At 38.2% G+C, this 23,472-nt stretch overlaps 2 protein-coding genes across 2 annotated transcripts in view; one reads left to right on the plus strand and one right to left on the minus strand.

Annotated features, from left to right (window-relative positions):
• LOC111329148 (ferric reductase 1) overlaps positions 1-12,410 on the plus strand; it is a 19,201-nt gene extending 6,791 nt beyond the window's left edge. The window contains exons 6-23 of the mRNA XM_088738532.1: positions 1,827-2,003; positions 2,121-2,219; positions 2,323-2,384; positions 3,166-3,251; positions 3,571-3,683; positions 4,403-4,597; positions 5,224-5,325; positions 5,505-5,563; positions 6,011-6,090; positions 6,328-6,447; positions 7,609-7,724; positions 8,061-8,147; positions 8,634-8,731; positions 8,820-8,878; positions 9,901-10,080; positions 10,387-10,421; positions 11,022-11,162; positions 11,784-12,410. Of these exons, the coding sequence (XP_088594658.1) occupies positions 1,827-2,003; positions 2,121-2,219; positions 2,323-2,384; positions 3,166-3,251; positions 3,571-3,683; positions 4,403-4,597; positions 5,224-5,325; positions 5,505-5,563; positions 6,011-6,090; positions 6,328-6,447; positions 7,609-7,724; positions 8,061-8,147; positions 8,634-8,731; positions 8,820-8,878; positions 9,901-10,080; positions 10,387-10,421; positions 11,022-11,147 (1,794 nt within the window). The 3' untranslated portion in view covers positions 11,148-11,162; positions 11,784-12,410. The remainder of the gene's footprint in view (positions 1-1,826; positions 2,004-2,120; positions 2,220-2,322; positions 2,385-3,165; positions 3,252-3,570; positions 3,684-4,402; positions 4,598-5,223; positions 5,326-5,504; positions 5,564-6,010; positions 6,091-6,327; positions 6,448-7,608; positions 7,725-8,060; positions 8,148-8,633; positions 8,732-8,819; positions 8,879-9,900; positions 10,081-10,386; positions 10,422-11,021; positions 11,163-11,783) is intronic.
• A 5,500-nt stretch (positions 12,411-17,910) lies between these two features.
• Positions 17,911-22,056, minus strand: LOC148719578 (uncharacterized). Its single transcript, XM_088738538.1, has 4 exons — positions 21,429-22,056; positions 21,012-21,162; positions 19,977-20,083; positions 17,911-18,820 (listed from the first exon to the last, which is right to left on the minus strand). Exons 1-4 carry the CDS (start codon positions 21,435-21,437, stop codon positions 18,503-18,505), a joined length of 585 nt encoding a protein of 194 aa, XP_088594664.1. The 5' UTR covers positions 21,438-22,056; the 3' UTR covers positions 17,911-18,502.
• Positions 22,057-23,472: the final 1,416 nt, after the last annotated feature.

Consider the following 23,472-nt stretch of genomic DNA (forward strand, 5'->3'; position numbering starts at 1 on the left):
AATTTTTTGGTCAGAAGTTCTTTTCAGACAAATGACCAACCAGGTACTTTTAAATGCCCTCGTGCACGATGCAAAACGTGTCCTTTCATTCACAACACTAAGAAAATATCGGAACCCAAACGATCCATTAAGATCACCGATCACCTCACGTGCACTTCCCCCAATGTAATCTATTGCATAACTTGCACTTATTGCAAAAAGATTTACATCGGCGAAACAGGCAGAAGACTAGGTGACCGATTCCGAGAACACCTTCGCGACGTGGAGAGGAATGACAAGGACACATCGAAACCAGTCGCTAGACATTTTGATTTACCGAACCATTTTAAGCAACACATAGCAATCTGCGGTCTTTCCTTACACTTAGGTAGCACGGAAAGCCGGAAAACTCTTGAACAAAAGCTCATCTTTCAAACCGGCAGTCTAAATCCCACAGGTGTCAACGAACGCTTTTCATTCCACTAATTTATTCGTGTTTTTTTCGTTGCCATGTTTCCACCAATCACGTAGCTCCTTTTTTTGCCTTTTAAAGCACACACAACCCACAATTCCCCTATTCGCTCCGACGAAGGGCTAACGCTCGAAACGTCAGCTTTTATAATTGTAACGGTGGCCAATTTACCATTTCAACTTTGTTGATATATTCAAATTATATCAAAAAATGGAACCAGCCAAGTATGTTTCCCGGCGCGGTCTCGTTTCATTCCAGTTTTCCCAATGGAGAAAGAATGAAGGGAGGAGAAGGACCTGGGAAATGTGGTTGCGATATGGCTGTCCATCATGTAACGGAGGTTGAAAATTATAAATATATGGGAAGTCTGTGCTCTGATTTTTCCGTATAACATGTTCGATGCGTAGTCGTCGTATTTTTCTACGCAACATATATATATATATAAATATATATAGATATATATATAGATATATATATAGATATATAGATATATATATAGATATATAGATATATATAGATATATATATAGATATATAGATATATATAGATATATATATAGATATATAGATATATATAGATATATATATATAGATATATATATAGATATAGATATATATATATATATAGATATAGAGAGAGAGAGAGAGAGAGAGAGAGAGAGAGAGAGAGAGAGAGAGAGAGAGAGAGAGAGAGACACAGAGAGAGAGAGAGAGAGAGAGAGAGAGAGAGACTTGGTGTCCGTGAAACAGTGCTTGATACAAATAGTAGAGCGGATATAAAAACTTGTATGGCGCGAGAATCATAGGGAGATGCTCTTTCGCGCTTTACAATCTTACAATCTGTCCGTTTGTCCGCATCAGTTGTCCAAGATCTACTCGTAAATATTTCCTTTTTATAGTTTTTCATTTTATTAAACAGTTAATTGTTATCTACCGTAATAGTACTCCGTTTAAAATACTTTGTGCATTTACCACGAACTTGGAATCTGCATAATGACTATGAGAATGATCTTCGCAGTTACGAACACTACTTAAGTACTGCTTAACACTACTGCTTAAGTAATGTTCGTTACTGCGAAGATCATTCTCATACTTGTTCTTTAACCGCAATTCAAATATATGACTTTCATATATTCACAATAGTTGAATCTGCCTAATGTTAGTTTAAATAGTTTCGTGTACGTCTTTTGTGTTTATTGGTCTTTTAAGCTGATTTATTCCTTTTTGTATATCACTCTTGTACTCGATGTATATTTAGGAATCAGGTTATATATGAAAACCGTAAGTCTTCACTGGTAAAACGTTGTCTTTACTCAACAGTTATTATGAAGCCTTGTTTATTCAACAATGTGTTCTGAAACCATTTTACATTATAGATTGACAAGAACGGATGTGGAGAGACCAAAGGGTGTTACTCCTCACCATCAAACTGCATCGGAAGTGCAGACTGTTCCTATCTTTTCACTCACAGTGTCTCCAGCGGAAATGTCGTCATAGACATGAGTGCTAAAGTTCGTTGGGTAGCAGTTGCTTTTAATGAAAAAAAGCTCATGGTGAGAGGAGCCACCACCGAATTTTCAACTTCAGCTCATTTGTGTGCTATCGTGATCCTTCATACTAAGACAGTTTCTCAAGCGACAAATTTTGTTTTTGGCGTTTTCTTTCTTTAGGATAAGATGGATTCCATAATGTGCGCTACCATGGCAACCAATTTAGGGGAATTGCGTCATTTCTATTCTATTGGTCACAGCCTTGTCCGACAAGACCTGGTGAGGAATATCTGGCTATTTCTTCTTAACGTGACGATATCATCCCATGATAAGTAGAACGTATTTGGTGTTAAGATCACTAATAAGACAATTTCTCTTGCAGACTGGCAACTCGGACATCACCTTGGACAAGATAGTTTATGAGGATGGCGGGATAAAGTGCAGGTTTGTATAAGGGAGATGCGGGCAAGTCGTGGCATCAAATGGAGCTATTTTCATAGCCTTGTTTTGCTTGACTTCGCTCTGTGATTGGTTTAGAAAGCTCTCGCCACCCTTTCAACCAATCAGATGCAAAACAAAAACCAATCCCAACTTGGTCACCCGCGCTTTCCCGCGCTTCAAGCAGGTTGCCGCGCTTGTTTTCCCGCGCTTCAAGCAGGTTGCCTGTTTTTACTTTGAGTTGTCATTGGTTAATGATCCTGTTAACCTTTGTTCTGATTTGCAATTGTAATTACTTTGGTTCTGAGTTTTCGACATTCAGTTGAAAAGTTCTGTATTAGTGGGAGTGGCGGTTCAGTAAGAGGGCTTTAAGACGCGAATACGGAGCTATTTATAATACCTTTATTCTGGCACATCTAGAACCTATCTAGCCCCTCTCAGTGTCTTCCGGCGGATAACAGTTATCTCATTTACGGTTCCTATCAATTATTCATTCCATCAAACCGACGCCACACATTTCTAAGGTTTAGTTTAGTTTTGTACTTTTTTCCTTCAATGAAGGGAAGTTTCTGTTCAAGGAACATCTTTTGCAATCCTGAGCGTGTTCTGAGCGTGTCCTGCGGAACATTTTTGGCTGCCATCACGAAAACTTGTCGGAAATAGCCTTTGTGTCTGTGTCAAAAAAAAAATTGTGTGCTAAGGGAATGGACTCTCGAGGAATTTTTAAGTAACTTTTGCTTTCTTCCCCTTCAAGTTATCAGATTCTTTTCTGTCTCTTTACCTTCAGGGTGACTCGAAAACTTACCTCGAATGCAGTCCACTTTAGAGATCTTACAAAAAAATGGTATCTCCTCTTCACCTGGAGTAAAACAAGTGCGTAGCTTTACTCTCACTATTAGCTTCTCTAGTTAACGTCTTAGCAGCCTGGTCCAGGAACTAAACTTGTTGTAACGATTGGGAAAGAAGGGTTATGGAGCAGAAGGGGAGAGGAGTATTATTTTCATCTTTTTGCGAACGGTATACCATTTAAACCACCGTATGTATGAGGATCAAAGTCAATTATTGAGCAAATGCGCACCTACCCCCCTAACTTAACAACAGTCAACTGATGACAAATGAGGGTTAATGTTGGTTGAAGGGAGGGGTTGGTGTGCAGTTGCTTAGGTCCTAACATTGATCCCTGTATGATCAGGTTCGTCTGGCGTTGCACAGTATCACTATAGCCAGAAATCGGTCACAGCTGACATGGTGGATCTTGGTGTCAATGCAGTTCTTAAAGATGAAAAAAGTCAGGCTGAAGCTACGGTAAGATGTTCAATCATTTAGTTCATGTTAAACCCGTTAAACCTTACAACAACAACAACAACTTTATTTAATATTTGACAAAAGAAAAATACAAAAATGGTGGCTTCCCGCAAATAGCATTGGCTAGTCGAGGCGGGAAGCGACAGGAGAGAATAGGTTTACATTACAGCCTGTCAAATTTGGACAAGGTATGAAGAAAATAATTGAAAAGTAGCTCTTAAAGTATTAACATAACAAGTGGAAAAGTAATAGAGGTATAATACATCGCTTGTAGAATACATGAGATGACATTACAGAGTAAAAAAAAGGGAATAAAATAGTAATAATAAATAAATAAATAAATAACCGCCACAATTGCAACTTTAACCGCAGAATTAACCGTCATTGTGGATATGTTGATATAAGTTTCTGAATTATGGAAGGCGATTCAATGTAAATATCCTCAGAAGCCAGTAAAGACAAGCATATTATGGATTTCTGTTTTAAAACTCTTACGGGGGAGCTCACGTGTGGTGTTATTCAGAGAATTCCATAGATTTGGCCCTAATCTAAAGTTAAGTGTGATCAACATCTAATTTCTCCTCTCTTTAATCCTTGTCCTTTTTGTTGGAATAAAGAGGGAAATAGCGGGGCCGTAAGTAAATGATCCAACCCAACTTACCAAGTCAACCACAAGCGTCGTTAATGAGTGCTTTACTATCATGTTCTTGTTACTAAAGATAACCAAAGATGGATGCGGGAAGACAAAAAGCTGCTATTCCGAGCCTGCAGACTGTAAGTCCAGCAAAGACTGTGATTATCTTGTGACCATAAAGCCCGTGGGGGAAAAGGGCGAGTCAGGCCAAGTGGAATTTGAGCTCAGTGCCAAGAAACAATGGGTGGCCATTGGTTTTAACAATGAAAAAAACAAGATGGTAAGAGCACATAATTGTAGTAAGCGAAATGTTACGCTCGTGTGTTAAGGTTACAGTCTTGTTAGATTCAGATGTCACAGTATGACGTCATAGTGTGTAGGCACAATTTCATTTGCTAAGTATCCAGGGATCTTCGACTTTGGCTACACAGTGCCTTATGATTGGCAAAAAAACTCAACCAATAAGGAGCAAGTATGACACTAGGCGTGACTTGTTTAAAAGTAATGTGCATTTCAGGCCGCATACTAACCAGGCCCTATAAAGGTTCCCGTTTCATTTCTACCTTCCTTCTTATTCGCTTTGGTAATCTCTTTAACCCTTAACTCGCATGGGTCGCTTAGACTGAATTCCTCCGCACCATAGCAACACAGTAAAGTGTTGAGAATAAAGAAAGATATCAATTCTTAGTTGATCCAATACCAAATTCTCGGAACTAACATCATAAGAATTGTATGTTGGAGAACTACTGACGAGAGCTTAGCAGTTAAAGGGTTAACTAGTCCTTACCTTTGCGACAATCACTGCGACACAACACTCTTTCACACAACAAGAGAGGAACATTTGTGTTCTCCTGGTAACAATAAGCAAATCGTGGATTTCATTGCATGTTATTTGCTTCTTTTCAGGATGGCACCGACGCCTTAATTTGCGCTGTAGTCAATGACAAAGTCACTGTGGAACACTATTTGGCTGACAAAGGGTACGGTAGACCTACTAAGACCACCCCTGTAAGTATCTCGCATTATCGATTTGTTTGTTGGTATTTTTACCTCTATCAGTCTAGACATAACTTGTATGAATCAAAACATGAAATTGTGAGTACAGAATTGAGTAAAACGCACCGATGAACTGAATTATAGCGAGTTTCGATTACGTGTGTGATGATTGTCGTACTTTTGGATTCCAGACTCCCACTTCTATAGTTGCAACTTTAGCTGAATCAAAAGGTGGAGTTGTTGCCTGTCGGTAAGTCCTATTCCATTCCATCTGCTAGTCTATAAACAAGTACATCAACCCCCACCCTTCTCCCCATCCCGCCTACATCAACCCCCACCCCCCTCCCCACCCGGCCTACTACAATTCGTCAAGTTTCCCAAGCGTTCATGGATCTTTAGCAAATAAAGACACTGAGGACGGACAGTAAAGTTTAAAAACACAACACGATGAACCAGTCATGGTTCAAATCAGAAACGTTTGATCCTAAGCCATTGGAGTCTCTTCCCTATACCGAGACCTGGAAACCTCGGATCCAGAGCGTAAGGGGTGGGGTAGGGTTATGTGTCGCTTGCGCTCAATTCCTTTAACTTTTTAATGGTATGGAAATGCCAGAGGAAGAAATACTGTAAGAAACGAGGTAAAAGTTCTTCCCTTTCTTGAAGTAAATGATGACACGTTTATCATGATTTGCCATAGTTTTAGGAGGAAGAAGAAAGACGACAAGATGGTGGATCTTACTAAGACATGGTATCTTGTGTATGCATGCGGCCCCATGAGTAAGTGATTTGTTTTTTGAAAAGTAAATATGTATTCAGTCAGTTTTATAGTGTGAAGGTTTTTTGGATCAATGTCAGTTCCTTGTAACTGTGCACCTACGCCCCTCCCCCCCCCCCCAAACCCAACCCAACATAAACCCTAACTTTACTTTTTGGCAGCTGACTGCTGTTGGTTTAGGGGAGGGGTAGGAGCACCGTTTCTCAGATTTTGACATTGATCTGTTTTTTAATAAACAGGTGGAGACGAAATAGACAGGCACTCCACTACTCCAAAAACAAGCCCTCAGAAAATGGACGTCAGTGAAATTGGAGAGCTTGGCGCAGAAGGGGAAAGCTTTGCATTGGTACAGGCTCATGGTAAGAGAGATGAAATTGTGGTTAAAACAGCGTTTCTCCAAAGAATTCAGTTTGGAAAAAATTCACAATAATTCAATTGATAAACTATATCTTTAAACTGAGAACTTCGAACAATTGACGGTAGATTTCATTGAGTTATCATTACGCGCATTGCGTCAATTATTTACAAAACATATTTGGAAAATTCTTATACAGGAAAACAAAAATCCGATATGTTTAGTTTTTATAGTTTTGAGAATCAGCGGCTAGATCGCAAACTTCAACTTTATCAGACAATTTGGACGCTAGTGCGATTCAAGAAATTACAGTCCCGACTTGGCATAGATAGATTGTGCTCGGCAACTTTTGAGCAACTTTAAGCGTTTTCAGCAACTTTTTGTACTGCGAGCAACGGTCAGCAAACTTGAGCAACTTTTGCCTTCCTTGGCAACGTTTGCGTCAACTTATAGTTAAAAACTGACCAAACCATCAAAAGGTCTTTATCAAAAGGTTTTTTTATTAAAACTGGTCAAAACTAAGGATGTCGTACGTTCTTACAAATAATTTACAAACTAACACGTGCGCCCACGAACTGGAAAGCAGCTAGCTATCTAACGGGCGCTTACATTCAGCGGTTATTCGCACCAACAATATAGCTTTCCGCCCGCTATCTTGGTATTTGTTTCAGTGCTAGGCATCACAGTTAGGAGCTGAAATGTCTGACGAGGGAATTGAAAATAATACAGATATTGACCCTATTGAGGCTACCATAGCCGCTGAGGCAACTCTTAGTAGTCCTGCAAGAGCTTCAATTTCTAGAAAAAGTGTATAGTTAGCACTATGTCTATAGCAAACATTGTGATGTTTACTCGTTAGAAATTAAACGTCATTAGAAAATACTTTCTATTATTAGTTACGTTGAGCTTAAAGATTATATTGATCACAACAAATGATGTTAAATTACACATACAACGTCATGTTTTAAGTAATAATAATAATAATAATAAATAGTAATCGAGAACAAAATGACTCTCAAATGTAAGTAACTTTTCTAAATTTGGGTGGTAACTTTAAATTTGTGAGCAACTTTAGAGCAAATTTTGCGTGTATTATCAAGCAACTTTTGTTGGATTAACTAGCACAATCTATTCATGCCCAGTCCTGACCCTCTATTTCTCATAGGTTGTTTAATGGTTATTGCGTGGATCGGTTTTGCGTCCATTGGAATGTTCATTGCTCGTCACATGAAGGTGTTGTTTGGCCAGAAGGTTCTGCTTGGCACAAAAATGTGGTTTACGGTAAGATCGTTATTCTTTCAAAACATTCGTTGGATCACCGTACGTCACTTTTTATCCTAAGCATCGTGTAGATTTGTTTTTTTTTTTTTTGTAATATAACTATTCACTTATGATAAGGAGATAAACCTACAGAAACTCTTTAAAGGTTTACTTGAAGAGTGTTTTTTATTTAATCAAAGTCAGTATCTGAGTTCACTGCGCACCCACTCCTCCCCTAGCTAATCCAACATTAACCCTAGCTTTATCAGTGTCAATTGATTATTGTCGAGTTAGGGGAGGGAAGGGTAGGTTGCTCCGACACTGACATTGATCCATATTTTGATCGTTATGTCTCAGTTTCACCGATTGTTGATGGTTCTGACAGTCTTGTTTACAATCCTTGGAATTATCTTCATCTTTGTTCATGCTGGTCGCTGGACTAAGGTAGGACCAAATCTTCGTCTCCTTCATCTTCTCCGTTCCGGTTAGCAGGGGACGTTAAAAATCCCACGCACTTTTTGCAAATAGCAAGGAACGTAGTTCCCAGTGTTGTGGTTTAGCTCTGTTTCAACTGCAAAATTTCCTTTTAGAAATATTGTTAACTGCCTTATGCGGTCTAGCCACAGTCCTCAAAAACCTGTTGTAAAGCGCATAAGAGCATGCTCAAATGAAGATTGTACGATATGAATGAATCATTATCATTAACATTATTTTCTTAATCTGCGTCATGCCTCAGCCAATCACAACACGCACAAATAGAAGAGTTAACCAGTGACGACGTCAAGTTATGACATATGCTTGGCGCAAAGCGCAAGTCAAGAGTTTTCTAGAGGTAGATTGGTGACTAAAAAGAGGCTAGGCTTGTGCAGAGCCTATTGATTGGCTAAATAGGTGGCTAGTTCCCAGCCCTCTTTTTTCTTTTACTCACAGGAAGCTGGTGCTCATCCAATCACTGGTATACTTGTACTGGTACTCGCTGTTATTCAACCAATTATGGCAGCATTCAGACCCCACCCCGGAGAGGAAAAGTATGCTAGGAGAATATTTTTCTTCTTTCTTTTCTCTGAAGTATCCTTAGGAGTATTGTTCCTTATTGTTGGTGTTCCTCTTCTTTAGACGCTACATCTTCAACTGGGCCCACCGTGGTGTCGGGCTGTCCGCACTGATCCTGGCTGGTAAGGAGTCTTTTGAAATTTCATCTCACATTACTATCACTTTAGAATGATCGCTGGCTCAGCCCTTTAGTTTCTTGAACTTATTTCTGCTTATATTAACAATGCACTGTACACCAAACAGGTGATGGCACTGACTATGGCATCAGATCCTCATGATCCATTTCTGCAGCTGGAAATGGATTCTAGCTCAACAGATGGAGAATCACAACTACAATACTACAATACGATTATAAAAGCTGACATTTCGAGCGTTTCCCACAGGTATCAACGAACGCTTTTCATTCCACTAATTTATTCGTGTTTTTCCCGTTGCCATGTTCCCACCAATAACGTAGGTCCATTTTCTGCCTTTAAAAACACACACAACCCACAATTCCTCCATTCTCTCCAACGAAGGGCTAACGCTCGAAACGTCAGCTTTTATAATCGTAACGGTGGCCAATTTACCACTTCAACTTTGTTGATATATGCAAATTATTACAATACTACAATACTTTATTCAAGAGAGGAAAATAAAAAATTACAAAAATATCTCTCAAAAGGGGATATCTATAGGTTAACCCTATATAAAAGATTCCCCGAGATAAAGAGTGAAAAGGTAAACCAAAGCATTAGATACAGATAATTAAAAACTATTTACCATCTTCTCAGTCAATATTCATGTAAATCCTTAAGCTGTCACGAAATAAAGTCAGTGAACCTGCGTGTACAATATCTTTAGGCAAATTATTCCACACATTAATGATCCATACAAAGAAAGAAAATTTGTAGCAATTTAAAATGGCTCCTTTTACGTAGAGCTTATAATCGTGATTGGCTCTAGTTCGATTACATTTAGTAAGTTCAAAAAAACACAAAGCAGTTCTCATGAGTTAATGCAAGATAATACTGTTAGGGAAACGTTAGCAACCTACTTTACGAAATTATCTCCCACTCCCACGAATGCTTTTCAGCATTTTCTTTAGATACTAACCCCCACTTTATATAACTTGTCTGGATTTATTCTTTTTTAAACTTCACAGTGGTGACCGTGTTCTTTGGTCTTCGCCTTCCTGACTCAAGGCTGGGTGACCCCGCCCTCTACTTCATGATTGCCTACTGTGTGGCTTTGATTCTAGTGGTTGCTTACGATATTTACGATACTTTGACGTCGGCACGCGGTGGAGCATCTTTCAACGTTCAACCAGTAGGAGGGAAAGAAGGTGACTACTTATGGACCAAGGAGGCTGAGTATTGAAAGCATAAAAATAGTCACATTCTTTTAGTAAACTTTACCATTTGTTCCGGCCGTCTTCGAGTGATTCTCTGAATCGCTCATATGTGATTGAGTGACTGTAGACTGTTTCCATCATTCTACCAAACAGTGCCTATGTGCCACCAATGTAAACTTACTAAATGCACACCAAGACTTGATCGAGGTCGGTCGTATACAATACTTTTGGTTTGTCAGCTCCATATGAGCCACTCACGTGACTCATTTCGTATTTTATCTATTTTTTTATTGACAGATGGAGATATTGAATTGCAGCCCCCTGATATTCCGGTACGAAAACTCATTTCAATATACTTTGTCCCGTTACATCTTTTGTTGTGCTTAACTTTGGTCCTGAGGAAGAAACAAGTAGTTTATCGCGGCAAATTTTGTGCAAGGCGATTTTTCAGTCCTGGTTATTTAGTGAAGTGATATCTTGAGCGATTATAAGTAATAACGAGTTTGGACGCTTTCATGCTTTACCCCTTTAACTACCATGAGTGACCAAGACAGAAGTTCTCCTTACAATATCAATACAATATCAAGTAAACAAGAGATGAGAATTAAGAAAAATATCAATTTGGGGTTTATTAATTGATCCAATACTTAATTTTCCAAACTAACATCATAAGAATTGTATGGCGAACAGTAAGGAGACTTAATAAGGAGGTTTTGGGTGTGAAAGGGTTTATAACGTCAGTGCATAATGATCAGCGGCTTGGGTGATGTAAAATGCGTTCTTGGTGAACTCATCAAGAAGAAATTCTCAATTTCATATTTTCTTTTTTTCTACCAGTCCAAGCTTTGTATACAAGTGAGGTAATACTCTCCATTGATGTTTCCTTTCGGGTCATGTCTTACTTGTGTGGTTACTGTTTTTTCTTTTTGCAGTCAGTGGGTCAACGCAAACTTCTGTTCGCCTTTACGGTTGTAGTTTCAGTGGGTGTTGTGATCGCACTTTTGGTGTTAATTGCGATCGCTGACGGAGAATCTCACGAACATAATCACAACAGCTAAATCAACAGTGAAGGAGTGGGTATCTGAACGTGTGCTATTATTTCAATATGAGAAGCAATCAATCCCTGATTTGAAAGGCGGAGCCTTGAAGGAAGAACTCATCCGAATTTTCGCTGATCCTGAACAAATTAGCCTCAAGTTTTTCATATTCTTCTTTTGTACTCCTTTTAAATTTTATCCATCGTTTATCGTCTGTTATTGTTTTATTCGTTGTTGTTATATATATATATATATTTGATGTTTGTCCAACCCTGCATTCAATTGAATTGACGAGGAAGTTGCCATTAAGGTCTCGAGGTGCACGGGAATGCCCCCCACTTCCCTGCCCTCATTGCAGAAAAAAAAAGATTTTTTTCTATTTTAGAAAAACCAGGCACTTTCCGCATTCCCTCAACTGACATACGACGTTGATGCAAGACCCCCTCTCCACTTCCCCCCTCTCTCCCCCTTCACTTGTTTAGAAAAAAAATTATTACATCCTGGAAAACCCTCCAATGCCAGTGGGTCGCTAGTGTAGAACTCACCCGGCCCCTACCCCCACCCCTCTGTAAAGTCTTGCTTACACTCTTTTTAGGTGTTCTTCTATTTAAACTTTATATCGTATTTACTCTACTTCAGCTCTTTCTCTCTTTGCAGGTCGATAACATAACTCCCCAAGGCGGAAGGTGTACTTATCATGGCGGACGGCATACGCTATTGAAGTGATACCAAAGGAATCTTCCTAGAATTAGTTGATAGTTAAAACTTATCGTTTAGCCCTTATGTCTTTTCAGTCGGTTAGAGTACATTAGCATACTGTCTCAGTTATTTTCTACAAACATCACTTGTTGTTGTTATTTTTTTTTCAGTGAAAATATCTGTTAACTGATGAGGGCATACTTTCACTAAAAATTGTATAGTAATAAAAAGTGTTTGGCAGCTGTTCCCTCTAGGCAATAGTAAGCTTAGATTTGATACATCTAAATGATTCGAACATAAGAAAATATTTAGCTTAGACACAAACATGATGATTTATCCGAAATAAGACAATTTTAGATGAGAAAAATTTCCTATAAAATTCTTGGCTCAATTTAAAGCGCTGTCTTCACCGGTTTCTTTCGCTCGAGCTACATTATGTTTTTAGGATCTATATAGAGACGTCTTTGGCTGACATTATTTTACTTAGGAAACTGGCCTTGATATGGAGAACAAATTTTAAGTTTATATGTAACAAGTTGAATACATACTGTAATGATCAAAAGAAAATACATTTGATATAAAAGAGTTTCGACTCTTAAGAAGATGAGATTACGAGACTGCTGCCACTTGGAGTTTAATAATGTTCAAATTCAGTGGCGTTCCCATGCTTGTCGTAAATTTAAAGGAAATGAGTAAACTGGCCAATAAGTGATAAAAAAAAGGTTCGCTAATGTCCCAAAGTGAAAAGACCAGTATAAAAAGACATCCAAGACTATTCTTAAGCTTTGGATATGACAAAAAAGAGAGAAATCCACTCAAAGTCCAAAAAAGGAAAAAAATAAAGCAACAAAAAAATAGCTGGAACTGGTACAATACTCAACCCACAAAGGTGTGGGGAACTTGCCTGAAATCGAGAGTAAATTTCAACTTTTTTTCTTACAGGTAAGCCACACACTGCAAGGATCAACTTCGATTTCAGTTTGTTCTGAAAGTGTTTTGACTTTTTGATAACGTTCAATCAGTGGCCATGTTTTATATACGTGCCCATGAAATGTTTTGGCGTTTCTGGTAAATAGCTGTATCTAAACTTTGAAATAGTCGACCTCAGCGCCGATCGAGTTCTCCTTGACCTTTTCTTTTTTTTCTTTGTGCGTTGAAAGTACGACTTGGTGGCCAAAAAGTGTCCGCATTTAGTGCGCGGCCAAAACGAACATTGTATTTTAAAAACAGAAATACATCCCGTGCAGTAAAGGTCAAGGTTAAGATCCTTTCCTAAGCTGACCGATATTCTGAATAAAGGCTGATAGTTTCTAAAGAAATAATTTGGATATATCAACAAAGTTGAAATGGTAAATTGGCCACCGTAACGATTACAAAAGCTCACGTTTCGAGCGTCAGCCCTTCGTCGGAGCGACGAAGGGGCGAATAGCGTTAGCCCTTCGGGGCGAAGGGGCGAATAGCGTTAGCCCTTCGGGGCGAAGGGGCTAACGCTATTTAGGAAGCCCTCCGCCCCTTCGTCGGAGGAAGCCCTCCGACGAAGGGGCGAAGGAGCGTTAGCCCTTCGTCGGAGCGACGACGAAGGGCTAACGCTCGAAACGTGAGCTTTTGTAATCGTTACGGTGGCCAATTTACCATTTCAACTTTGTTGTTATATCCGAATTAAGACCGATATTCTGCCGACTTAACAGTGCAGAACCTCAGGGGGGTACTGGCATAAAAACAAGCTCGAAGGGGACGTGTATTCCCCCAACCTAGGTTTCCGCAAATTCATCTCACGAGCAATGAATTCCCCCCTGCCCTCAAGAAACTAAAAGTAGCGACAATAGCAGATGATATCAGCACTGTAACGAGATAATTTGTGAAACACAAATATTAATGAATTAGATAAAAGCGAATCCAAGTGCTGTGATAAAATCGATGCATACACAATATTCATATACAACACTGAGGTCAGTTATTTGCCAGTGAGAAAAATGGGTCATGTGGCGATGCTGTACTTATGTTTGTACATATGACAAGTTAAACAAATACGCAAAATAAAGAAAAAAAATTCTTGTTATAGGTGCTTTAATTAGTTACTCAAATTAATCATCTTCGTAACGATCGTAGCAAAAACTTGAATAAAATCAACTCATTAGACGAAGACCAAGAAGGAATTTCTCTGTTACAAAATCAAAACAATATCAAGGAGACAAGTAATGAGGATAAAGAGGTATTTAATATTGGGAGATTCCTAGATAATCCAATAACAGATTCTCCGAACCAATATCATAAAAATTGCATCGCGAGGAGAATTCATTATGAGATCTTGGGAGAGGAAGAATTACTGACTAAAAAATGTTTGGACTGCGCAGGTGGACAAGATCAGAGCGGTTTCATAGACGACCAAATATAAATATAATAGTAAATTATTTCTTATCAATTCATTGATTTATAAAAACATATTTTTTTAATAGAGGACCACCCTAATTAACTTAATGTTAGCTGGTGATATCCTCTGTAGTTATTGTTTTTATTATTATTATTATTATTATTATTATTATTATTATTATCATCATTATTAATTTAAAATAGGATATCTTGTTCTTTCTTATTAAAGTTTATTGTAAACTTATCGATAAACTCGAGAATTACTATCGGCTTATCCTATGTGTCTCACCGGCAGATACTTTTCCCGCAAAATGCCCGTCTGCCGCTGACTTAAACGCGGATCGCTAATACCATATTTGGACATGATGCAGTCCTGTTACTTTTTTGCACATCAACATTTTGGCGGTGAAGTTGAAACTTTTGCTGCGGAAATTTTTGTTAGATTTGGATCGAATGAAGTAGAGGATCGACTTGCGAGGAAATTGCCTTGAAACGAAAATGAGAAGAAGAAAGTTTCGTGTTCTTATTAGTACTGTTTAGTGATCACTTTAGGACACGTTTACGCAAATAGAAGGTAAGAAGCGCTTTTTGTTTATGTAACCTCAGCCAAAATTTCGCTAAAATTACAAATTACCATAAGAATCCCTTCTAATTCCCTAATTTTTTTATCTATTCCCCCAAGCAAAATTCGCTGGACTGTGTATGTTCTATTTCGCTTTTAGAGACGGAAAGACGTGCACAGGTTTTTCGCTTAAGCATCGCTCGGTGAATATTAATAACAAACAATTGCTGAAAGAGAACCTCTCAAATTTTAGCACTGCTTTTCAATTGTTTTGCACATTTTCAACGTTGTCCATATGAATTTATCTAAACTTAAAGAAAATACGTTTGATAAACGTTTTTGCTACTGTCTAATTAAATAATTTTGTGTACTGTTTCTCCTTCATCATTTGACCAGAGAACCGCAAACACCATCCCGTAAACAGCATATGGTATGTCGTGGACTGGACTGGACTGGACTGGACTGGACTGGACTGGACTGGACTGGACTAGTAAAACGCGGACTAGTAAAACGCGGACTAGTAAAGCGCGGACTAGTAAAGCGAGGACTAGTAAAACGCGGACTAGTAAAACGCGGACTCGTAAAACGCGGACTCGTAAAACGCGGACTAGTAAAACGCGGACTAGTAAAACGCGGACTAGTAAAACGAGGACTAGTAAAACGCGGACTAGTAAAACGCGGACTTAACAACAACAACAACAACAACAACAAAACAATTTCATACGAAGGCGATCACAAGACTTAATGGCGAGCCAATTTAGTGAGTGACAATCCCTGTTTGACCTTTAAGCTACACATGGGTTTGACATGCACCAGATACAAACGAATTTATAAGTTTAGGCTAAGAAAGAATTTTATTCAGCACCAGTTCAAAATCCTAAAATACACTTTCGTCGTAAATTTCACAGCAGAAACGCAGGAATTCGATGAATAAAAGTCGCATTAAATCTCCTTGTGTCTAGGTAGAAAGAGTCTCATTGACTTCAGCTTTTCGGTGGATGAATAACCGATTTACACATGCCGTTACAGAAAACAAACAAGCAGACTGATGACTCCAAAACACATATTTGCATTCACTTACAATTTGACTTTCCGTGACATTTTAAAACGGAACAGAGGTAAATCTTCGAAGATTAATCGTCGTTGGAAATAAAAAATACTTTTCGTAAGATCTCCGCCGACAAATTCCTTTGACTAAACTCAATTGGTCAGTCTTGGCTCTGTTCAGGCGAACGATCAGAGACCGGAGCCATTCCTGTATTTAGTCGCTCCAATTGGAGCGACTAAATACAGGAATGGCTCCGACCTGTAATTGGATGATAAAAATAGTAAAAGTTAATAAGTTATATCTCAACTTCTTGCACGTGAGTATTTCCTTTTTTCAGGTATAGTAGAGTTGTTAAAAGTTGCCAAGCGAAATTAAAGTAATCCGCGACTTTCTTCCTTTCGGTGTTGTGCAAAAATAGACGAGGAGCCCGATGAATGGATTTGTCTTTCATGTGAACAAATTTCCCAGAAAGTCAATGGGGAAAGAGTACCATGTAACCCCCTACATTAATTATGCATTCCACTTCTTTTTCTTTCACGACAAAACTTTAAAAACAAAGTCTACCAGTCTGAATGCATAATTAATGTATGGGATGATATGGTACTCTTGCCAGTGAATGTTCCACGAAGAAAACTCCCTCGATTATGGCCAAGCCACATTTCTCCAGCAGAGCATACTGTAAATTAAAAATATCGGTCGGAGCGTCACGTAACATTGCGTGATTTTCGAAACGTGACATGCAGTTGCTGCATTAAACTTTAGACATCACATGGCCTTGTATTAATTCATGAGGGCTCCATTCACAAGCATTGTAATGTTCAACTTAAGAAGAACTTAATAAAAAGCTCTTTCGATTTTATTCCAGTTTAAAATTTATTTCGCCGAAAAAAAAAAAAAGAGAAAATTAATAAACGCACGAGTCGGAGCCATTCCTGCCAGCGGTGAAATACAGGAATGGCTCCAGTCTCCAGTCGTCCACCTGAACTGAGTCTGCACTGACTAAATGAGTTTAGTCAGCGGAACGAGTCAGCAGATGACTTTTAGTCCTCTCCGGAATATCGCTGAACTAGAAAGGTCTCCCCTTCGTTATGTAAGTAACCATCTCTTGTTTGACACATCGGAGCTTTCAGTCGCATTGATATTTCACTGTTCCGCTTGGAGACGCACGGTTAAACAATACTCACGTGCAAGGAGTTAAGATGTAATTTATTAACTTTTACAAACTTTTACTATTTTTATCATCCAATTACAGGTCGGAGCCATTCCTGTATTTAGTCGCTAGTCCAAACAATATTCCTGCTTACTCTCATTTTATCCACCGCGAACAAAAATTCGGCGACGTCTGAACAGGTTGCAAACTGCAAAGGTAATGAAAAAGACTGGAAATCAAGGTAATGTAATTTAGTTCTTTGTTTTCTTTTATCTGGAGCTATTTTCTTGAAGAGAATCGTCTTTTCCGTAAGCCATATTTCAAAATTTATGTTCTTTTGTTACTAAACTTTTAATAAAAGTACTCTTTCTGATTCTGACTCTCTAAATTATATTTTCAATAAATGATTCTTTCAGCTGCAATTTTCAATGGAAAAAAATTTAAAAAATATCCTCAGAAATAAAAAAAGTCCGCTATTGCGTATGAACCAAGCGCGTGGTTTTCAAACTTTAAGTTGACCTGAACACTCACTGTTGTGCATCAAAAGGAAAAAGACTCTCAAGGTAAGCATCGGTCTACTCTTATTAAGCTGTTGGTATTTCAGAATTCTTTCCATTACTAAGTTAAAACAGTGGTTCTGTAAACTTTTTCGGTGCGTCCTTTTCAGTTTTAATGAGAGGACAACGCTGTTTTCCAATACTTCGTCGACAACTTAAGACATCAGGATCTTTATAAAAAGTTTCAAACTCAGAGGACGCGTGGTTTATAATGAACTAGTATGGTTCACATCATGAGTAATTTTACTTCAATTCGTAGTTAAAGTCGGCCTTTCAAAATCAAATTCAACCGAAAAAACTTACGAAGTACCGCACTCCGAATTTGGCGGGAAATGGTTCCCTGACCCTTTTAAGGCAAGGAAAATCCTTTCTTCCCCAGCAAAAACTGACAAAAGAAGTTTTTACTGATAATGCTTTTAATAGTGATACAATGGTACACATAGAATAAACGACATATTCTGGTTACTCTAGCTACCCGTTACAATTTACATTACCTGGAACATATTGAGTAATATTTCCTTACTTAAAGGCACGTTATTACAACGACGAATTAAAATCAAATACTTGGCAACACCCGATAACTTACTACAGAAGTTTCCTTAACTGTAAAGCTACATGAAATATCTTGTATACATTTCAATGCATACATTTCAATCCTACCTACATTTCAATGTATCACAAACCAAAAAAAAAAAAATCAATCTGAAAAGAAATCAGTGTATATGTTGTAGTTCAATGTTATCCTTGGTTCAAATTTTATTTTCCTTTGTTTCAAACTCATTATCATACATATCATTAACATGACTGAGAACAAAGGAAAATAAAATTTGAACCAAGAATAAAATTGAACTACAACATATACACTGTGCAAAAAATAAATCCAAACTCTTTACAAAAAAAAAGGGTAACAGTACCATGAAAATAAAAGTATTTTAAAATTCTTCTACTCTATTACTGTACATGTATTTTCACTTTGGAACATATTTACACCTAACAGGCTTCCACTTGAGCCTGACATGTGACTGAACAGTCAATATTTGTGCTATCAAAGTTACAACTGTGTAATGTACTTTCTCTTTCCATTTTCACTGTTTCCATAAAGTGTAGAAGGAACCATGTTTGTCTATCAGTTGGCCGGTCATCTTTCATTGAGGAAGGCTCGACTTCCTCCATAAATGCCCTGCCATCTTCATCACTAGCAAGGAAGTTCCCAGTCTTTTTAGACTTAATAGACATGTAATCACTCTGGTTGTTGACATGTTTAAACTCAAACAGGTATTTTATCTCATCGGGTTGATGGGCTACCAGCTGCAAATAAAAATATAGACTTAAATTAACAACCTTAACTAGACAGTTTTAACCCTACTGCTAGTAACACAAGAATTAAATTATTGGCGAGGGTGTGAGGTGTTTTGCTACAGAATGACTCAGGGTTATTCCACAAATTATCATTTCCCACTTAGAAGAAATAAGTATGTACACTTAGCTGGGAAGGAATTATAATGGTTATTTTTTTGCTCCCTGTTTTTTTTTTTTTTTTTTTTTTATTTCTACCTTTATTTAGTAATTTGTGTTTGGGAAGTTTTTCGGGAACCACCTCCCGGTTAGCTGAATTGGTTGAGCACCGGACTGTTGTACGGGAGGTCAAGGGTTCAAGCCCCGGCCGAACCAACACTCAAGGTCTTAAAATAACCAAGGAGAATCTGCTACCTTTTTATAACATCAAGAAATGGATAGACATTCTAGTCTTCTCGGATAAGGACGAATAAACCATAGGTCCCGTCTCCTGCATCTATTAATTAGTTAATTTAGTTAGGGAGGGGACGTTAAAGAACCCACTCACGAGATTACTATGATGTGGTCTGACCTGTTTACTGGGAATTGAGGGGAGGGGGCATCTGTTAGATTCGCCTTTAATTGATTGTAAACTGCTTAGCAGTCTGGTAAAGTCCCGCGCACAGTGTTGTAAAGCGCCATGAGCTCAGGATATGAGTGCTATACAACGCCTGTACCGCCGCCTGGTTAGCTCAATTGGGAGAGCGCCGGACTGCTGTGCGGGAGGTCGAGAGTTCAATACCGGCCGGACCAACACTCGGGGTCTTAAAATTAATTGAGAAGAATATGCTTCCTTTCTTTAACATCAAGAAATGGTTAGATATTAGGGACGAATAAATGGAGGTCCCGTCTCCAGCAGGGTTGGGGTAGGAGACGTTAATTTCCCACGCACGAGATTACTGTGTGATGGATGTCCTCCCTGGGGTGGGTTGGGTGGGTAGGTGAAATCGTTACGGACTAAACACGGCTGCCAGAGGCGCCTGTCTGATTTCAACCTCAAAAATTGTAACTAAACACGTAAGTTGTTTAGAGAAATAGAGACCTTTACCTTTACCTTTACAACGTAATTATTGTTATTATTAAATTGTAGTTTGAAGAAAACAGAGATAATTTCATAACCACAACTCACCTGTAAAAACACCCTGTTTCCTTCTGCACACAGGTAGTAATGGCTTCCATCCAAGTCATACCTAATGGTATTTGCTCCATAATCATATCCTTTTTCTATGTAAAATTCTAGAGACATGAATACAAAAAGAAAACAATCAAGTTTATTATCTGAGGGTCCGGAAAGTCAAATATGAGATGTAAATATAGCTTTATGCAGTGCGATAAAGTAAACTTTCCTCATTCAATTTACTTTTAATGAAAATTAGATATTGATGTGATCAATCCAGTTGCATGCTGAATAATGTTCTGAAGCTGGGTTTAAAACAACGGAAAACTATAAGCTCAAAGCTAACGAAAAACTATTCCTCGAATTATTACGTAATCAATAATTGTTTAGGTGAAAAAGTTTTCCATTACTGTATAAGATAATTTTACCACAAAAACTGGCAATGTGGTTAATCATTAATGATTAATGAGGCCTCGTGAATGCTCATGGATACTTGAGTGTCATCTATAGAAGATTTGCAATTAAACTCGCCGTCAGAATTGAAAATGAATAAAAAAATCCGCAAGTGTACTTCCGTGTAGATTACATTCACAATAGAGCCAATCTGGAAACTCGTTTAAATCTACTTGCATTCAAACGGGGCGCTGAGTCCGTTACATTTCTGCAGGAATCTCTCCTCTTTCTTATTAATTATCCTCGATTATTTTAGACCATTCCATCATTTTACATGCACAAAATCTTCATAATAGCGGGGCTCCCACGCGCGTGGGGTAGAGCCTATACCCCATGCAATATGGTCAACCTCTTTTCGTTTGGTTGTCACGTGACTGACCGAGCGTGCGTACGTGCCTTTAGATTGCACAGGTAGGGTAGAGGAGACTATCAAAACGAAGGGGGGGGGGGACTCAGGCGAGTCTTGGCAAATGCACATCTTTTATGTTATCATTAATATTACGAACTTGGGAGCTCCGCTTTTAGGCTTGGCTAAATCTATATACAGTATTAGCTTTTTGTGAGGGTCACACCCTACCGCACGCTTATATTTACCTGTTGTATTGCCCCGATGGCTCCCGGTAAACTTTACAGGGATTTGAGGACCAGGTTCGCTTTCCGGCAAATCTGTTATGAGTAGGTTTCCACTTTTGTCAAGTCTGCGCTCGGGGATGTCCATACGATAGCACGCGCTAATTTTAATTAACTGTCAGATAAAATTGGAAAAAAAACATTTTTTAGGATTTAACTCCAACTAAACACCACGCGACTGGAAATGAACTTCGGGGACTTAATTCTCTAATTTAAAAAATATATATTTATATATTTACATATATATATATATGTAAACGTCTTATTTATCTCAGCCTGAGCGCTCTTATAACAAAGGGTCTTATATATAAAAGAAAAGAGTGGACATAAAGTCCACGATCGGATGATTGGAATGTTAAATTTATAGCAAGTTTACCGTACCTTCTCCATATTTTCTTTATTGCGGGTTTTTCTCCAAGCTTGATCTGTAGTCTCTAGTTTCTCCTGATCTTGATCGTTGCGAGTTGCAAATGGTTTGGAAACCTTTGGATTCGACGATCTATTTATACGGAAAGTTGAGGAAGACTGATATGCTAATTGACACCAGTGAGATCCCCAAAGTCACGCGGTCTTGTCAGAAATTGAAAGCATCGGATATCTCAGTCATTCGTACGCAGGATTTCGAAATAGCTGAGTAACACTAGTTTCTATGGGTGCCGATGGAGCATGCAGTTGGAAATGCTCGCGATTCTGTTCAAAGGAGAAGTGTATTTTTCAAATAATTAGAAAGAACAAGTCACGCAAATCAGGAATCCAAAAGGTTCCCAAAATAGACTCTTAAAAGATATTCTAAATTGGTTAAGAGCTTTATCTTTAAGAAAGTGAAAAACTAAAATTTCCTTTTTGTCAGAGATGTTAGAAATTAGCTGAAATAATTTATTCTTGTTTAATAGATAATGTGTTTTGGGATCGTCATTGTTGCACAGATCAAAAACGGAAACATATATTCAATTTTATTTGCTCTCAATAAAAAAATGGACATGAATGTTATAATTTGGCTGTAACTCCAGCCACAGAAGATGTGAAATATTGGAATCTATCTATAGGATATTTCAAACACCTGAAAGATGCAAGTGTGAATTCTGTTTGAAAATGAAAATATTTCATTAATCTTTTTTATTTGCAGAAACAAGTTACATGGTATGCGCCATATTACGATTAAGACTCTGTGATGCAAAACGTTATATGAGCGAAAAGAATTCTCGAATGATGATGGTATTAAAAAAAAAGTTTGTCTAAAAAAATAAAATAGACAAGCCATTAACTTGACAAACTTGTCAATCAGGAGTCTGTCGCCGCAAACTCGATATTGATTATTTTCCATCCCCTTTTTTTTCTTATATGATCGCAAAAGTTTAATGTGTCATTTATTGTTTGCCCATTTTCACATTGAGAACCGTAAAGCAAAACCCAAAGAAATAGCAACAACTAACTGAATCAGAACAAAGGGGAAAACAGAAGAACACAAACCTCCATACGAATAGCTAACAAAGCTAACCTACAAAAACAACCTGCGTCAAGTTTTAAATGGTTTTGGTATTGCATTTGATTGGATAACAACATAGCAGAAGATTTCTAGACCTATTTCAGAGAGTTATTGAGCAAAACGGCATATGGTATTCCGCGGACTGGACTGGACTGGACTGGACTGGACTAGTAAAACGCGGACTAGTAAAGCGCGGACTAGTGAATGCAAATAGGTGTTTTGGAGTTGTCAGTCTGCTTGTTTGTTTTCTGTAATGGCGTGTGTAAGTCGGTGTTTCTTCCACCGAAAAGCTGAAGTCAATGAGATTCTTTCTACCTAGACACAAGGAGATTTAATGCGACTTTTATTCATCGAATTCCTGCGTTTCTGCCGTGAAATTTACGGCGAAATAAACAATTTTTAATATAAGAGAAAAATCGAGTTTCCTGATGAGAAATTTACGACGAAAGTGTATTTTAAGATTTTGAACTGCTGCTGAATAAAATTCTTTCTTTGTTAGCCTAAACTTATAAAATCGTTTGTATCTGGCGCATGTCAAACCCATGTGTAGCTTAAAGGTCAAACAGGGATTGTCGCTCACTAAATTGGCTCGCCATTAAGTCTTGTGATCGCCTTCGTATGAAATTGTTTTGTTGTTGTTGTTGTTGTTGTTGTTGTTAAGTCCGCGTTTTACTAGTCCGCGTTTTATTAGTCCTCGTTTTACTAGTCCGCGTTTTACTAGTCCGCGCTTTACTAGTCCGCGTTTTACTAGTCCAGTCCAGTCCAGTCCAGTCCAGTCCTGTCCAGTCCAGTCCAGTCCAGTCCACGAAATACCATATGCCCCCGTAAACATCATACTCTTCTTGGTCAAACGGTTACAAAAAATGACGCAATTCATAGCCGATTTCTGAACTTTTATTCAGAGTGACAAACGGAGATCCTGATTGCATTTGTTCATTT

The sequence above is a fragment of the Stylophora pistillata genome, chromosome 11 (assembly GCF_964205215.1).
Source record: "Stylophora pistillata chromosome 11, jaStyPist1.2, whole genome shotgun sequence".
NCBI lineage: Eukaryota > Metazoa > Cnidaria > Anthozoa > Scleractinia > Pocilloporidae > Stylophora > Stylophora pistillata.

Coding starts and splice junctions, on each gene's coding strand:
- LOC148719578 (XM_088738538.1), bottom strand. Junction 20,084..21,011: donor CCATCGGGGCAATACAACAG/GTAAATATAAGC, acceptor TCATGTCTCTAG/AATTTTACATAGAAAAAGGA. Junction 18,821..19,976: donor GAAACAGGGTGTTTTTACAG/GTGAGTTGTGGT, acceptor TTTTATTTGCAG/CTGGTAGCCCATCAACCCGA.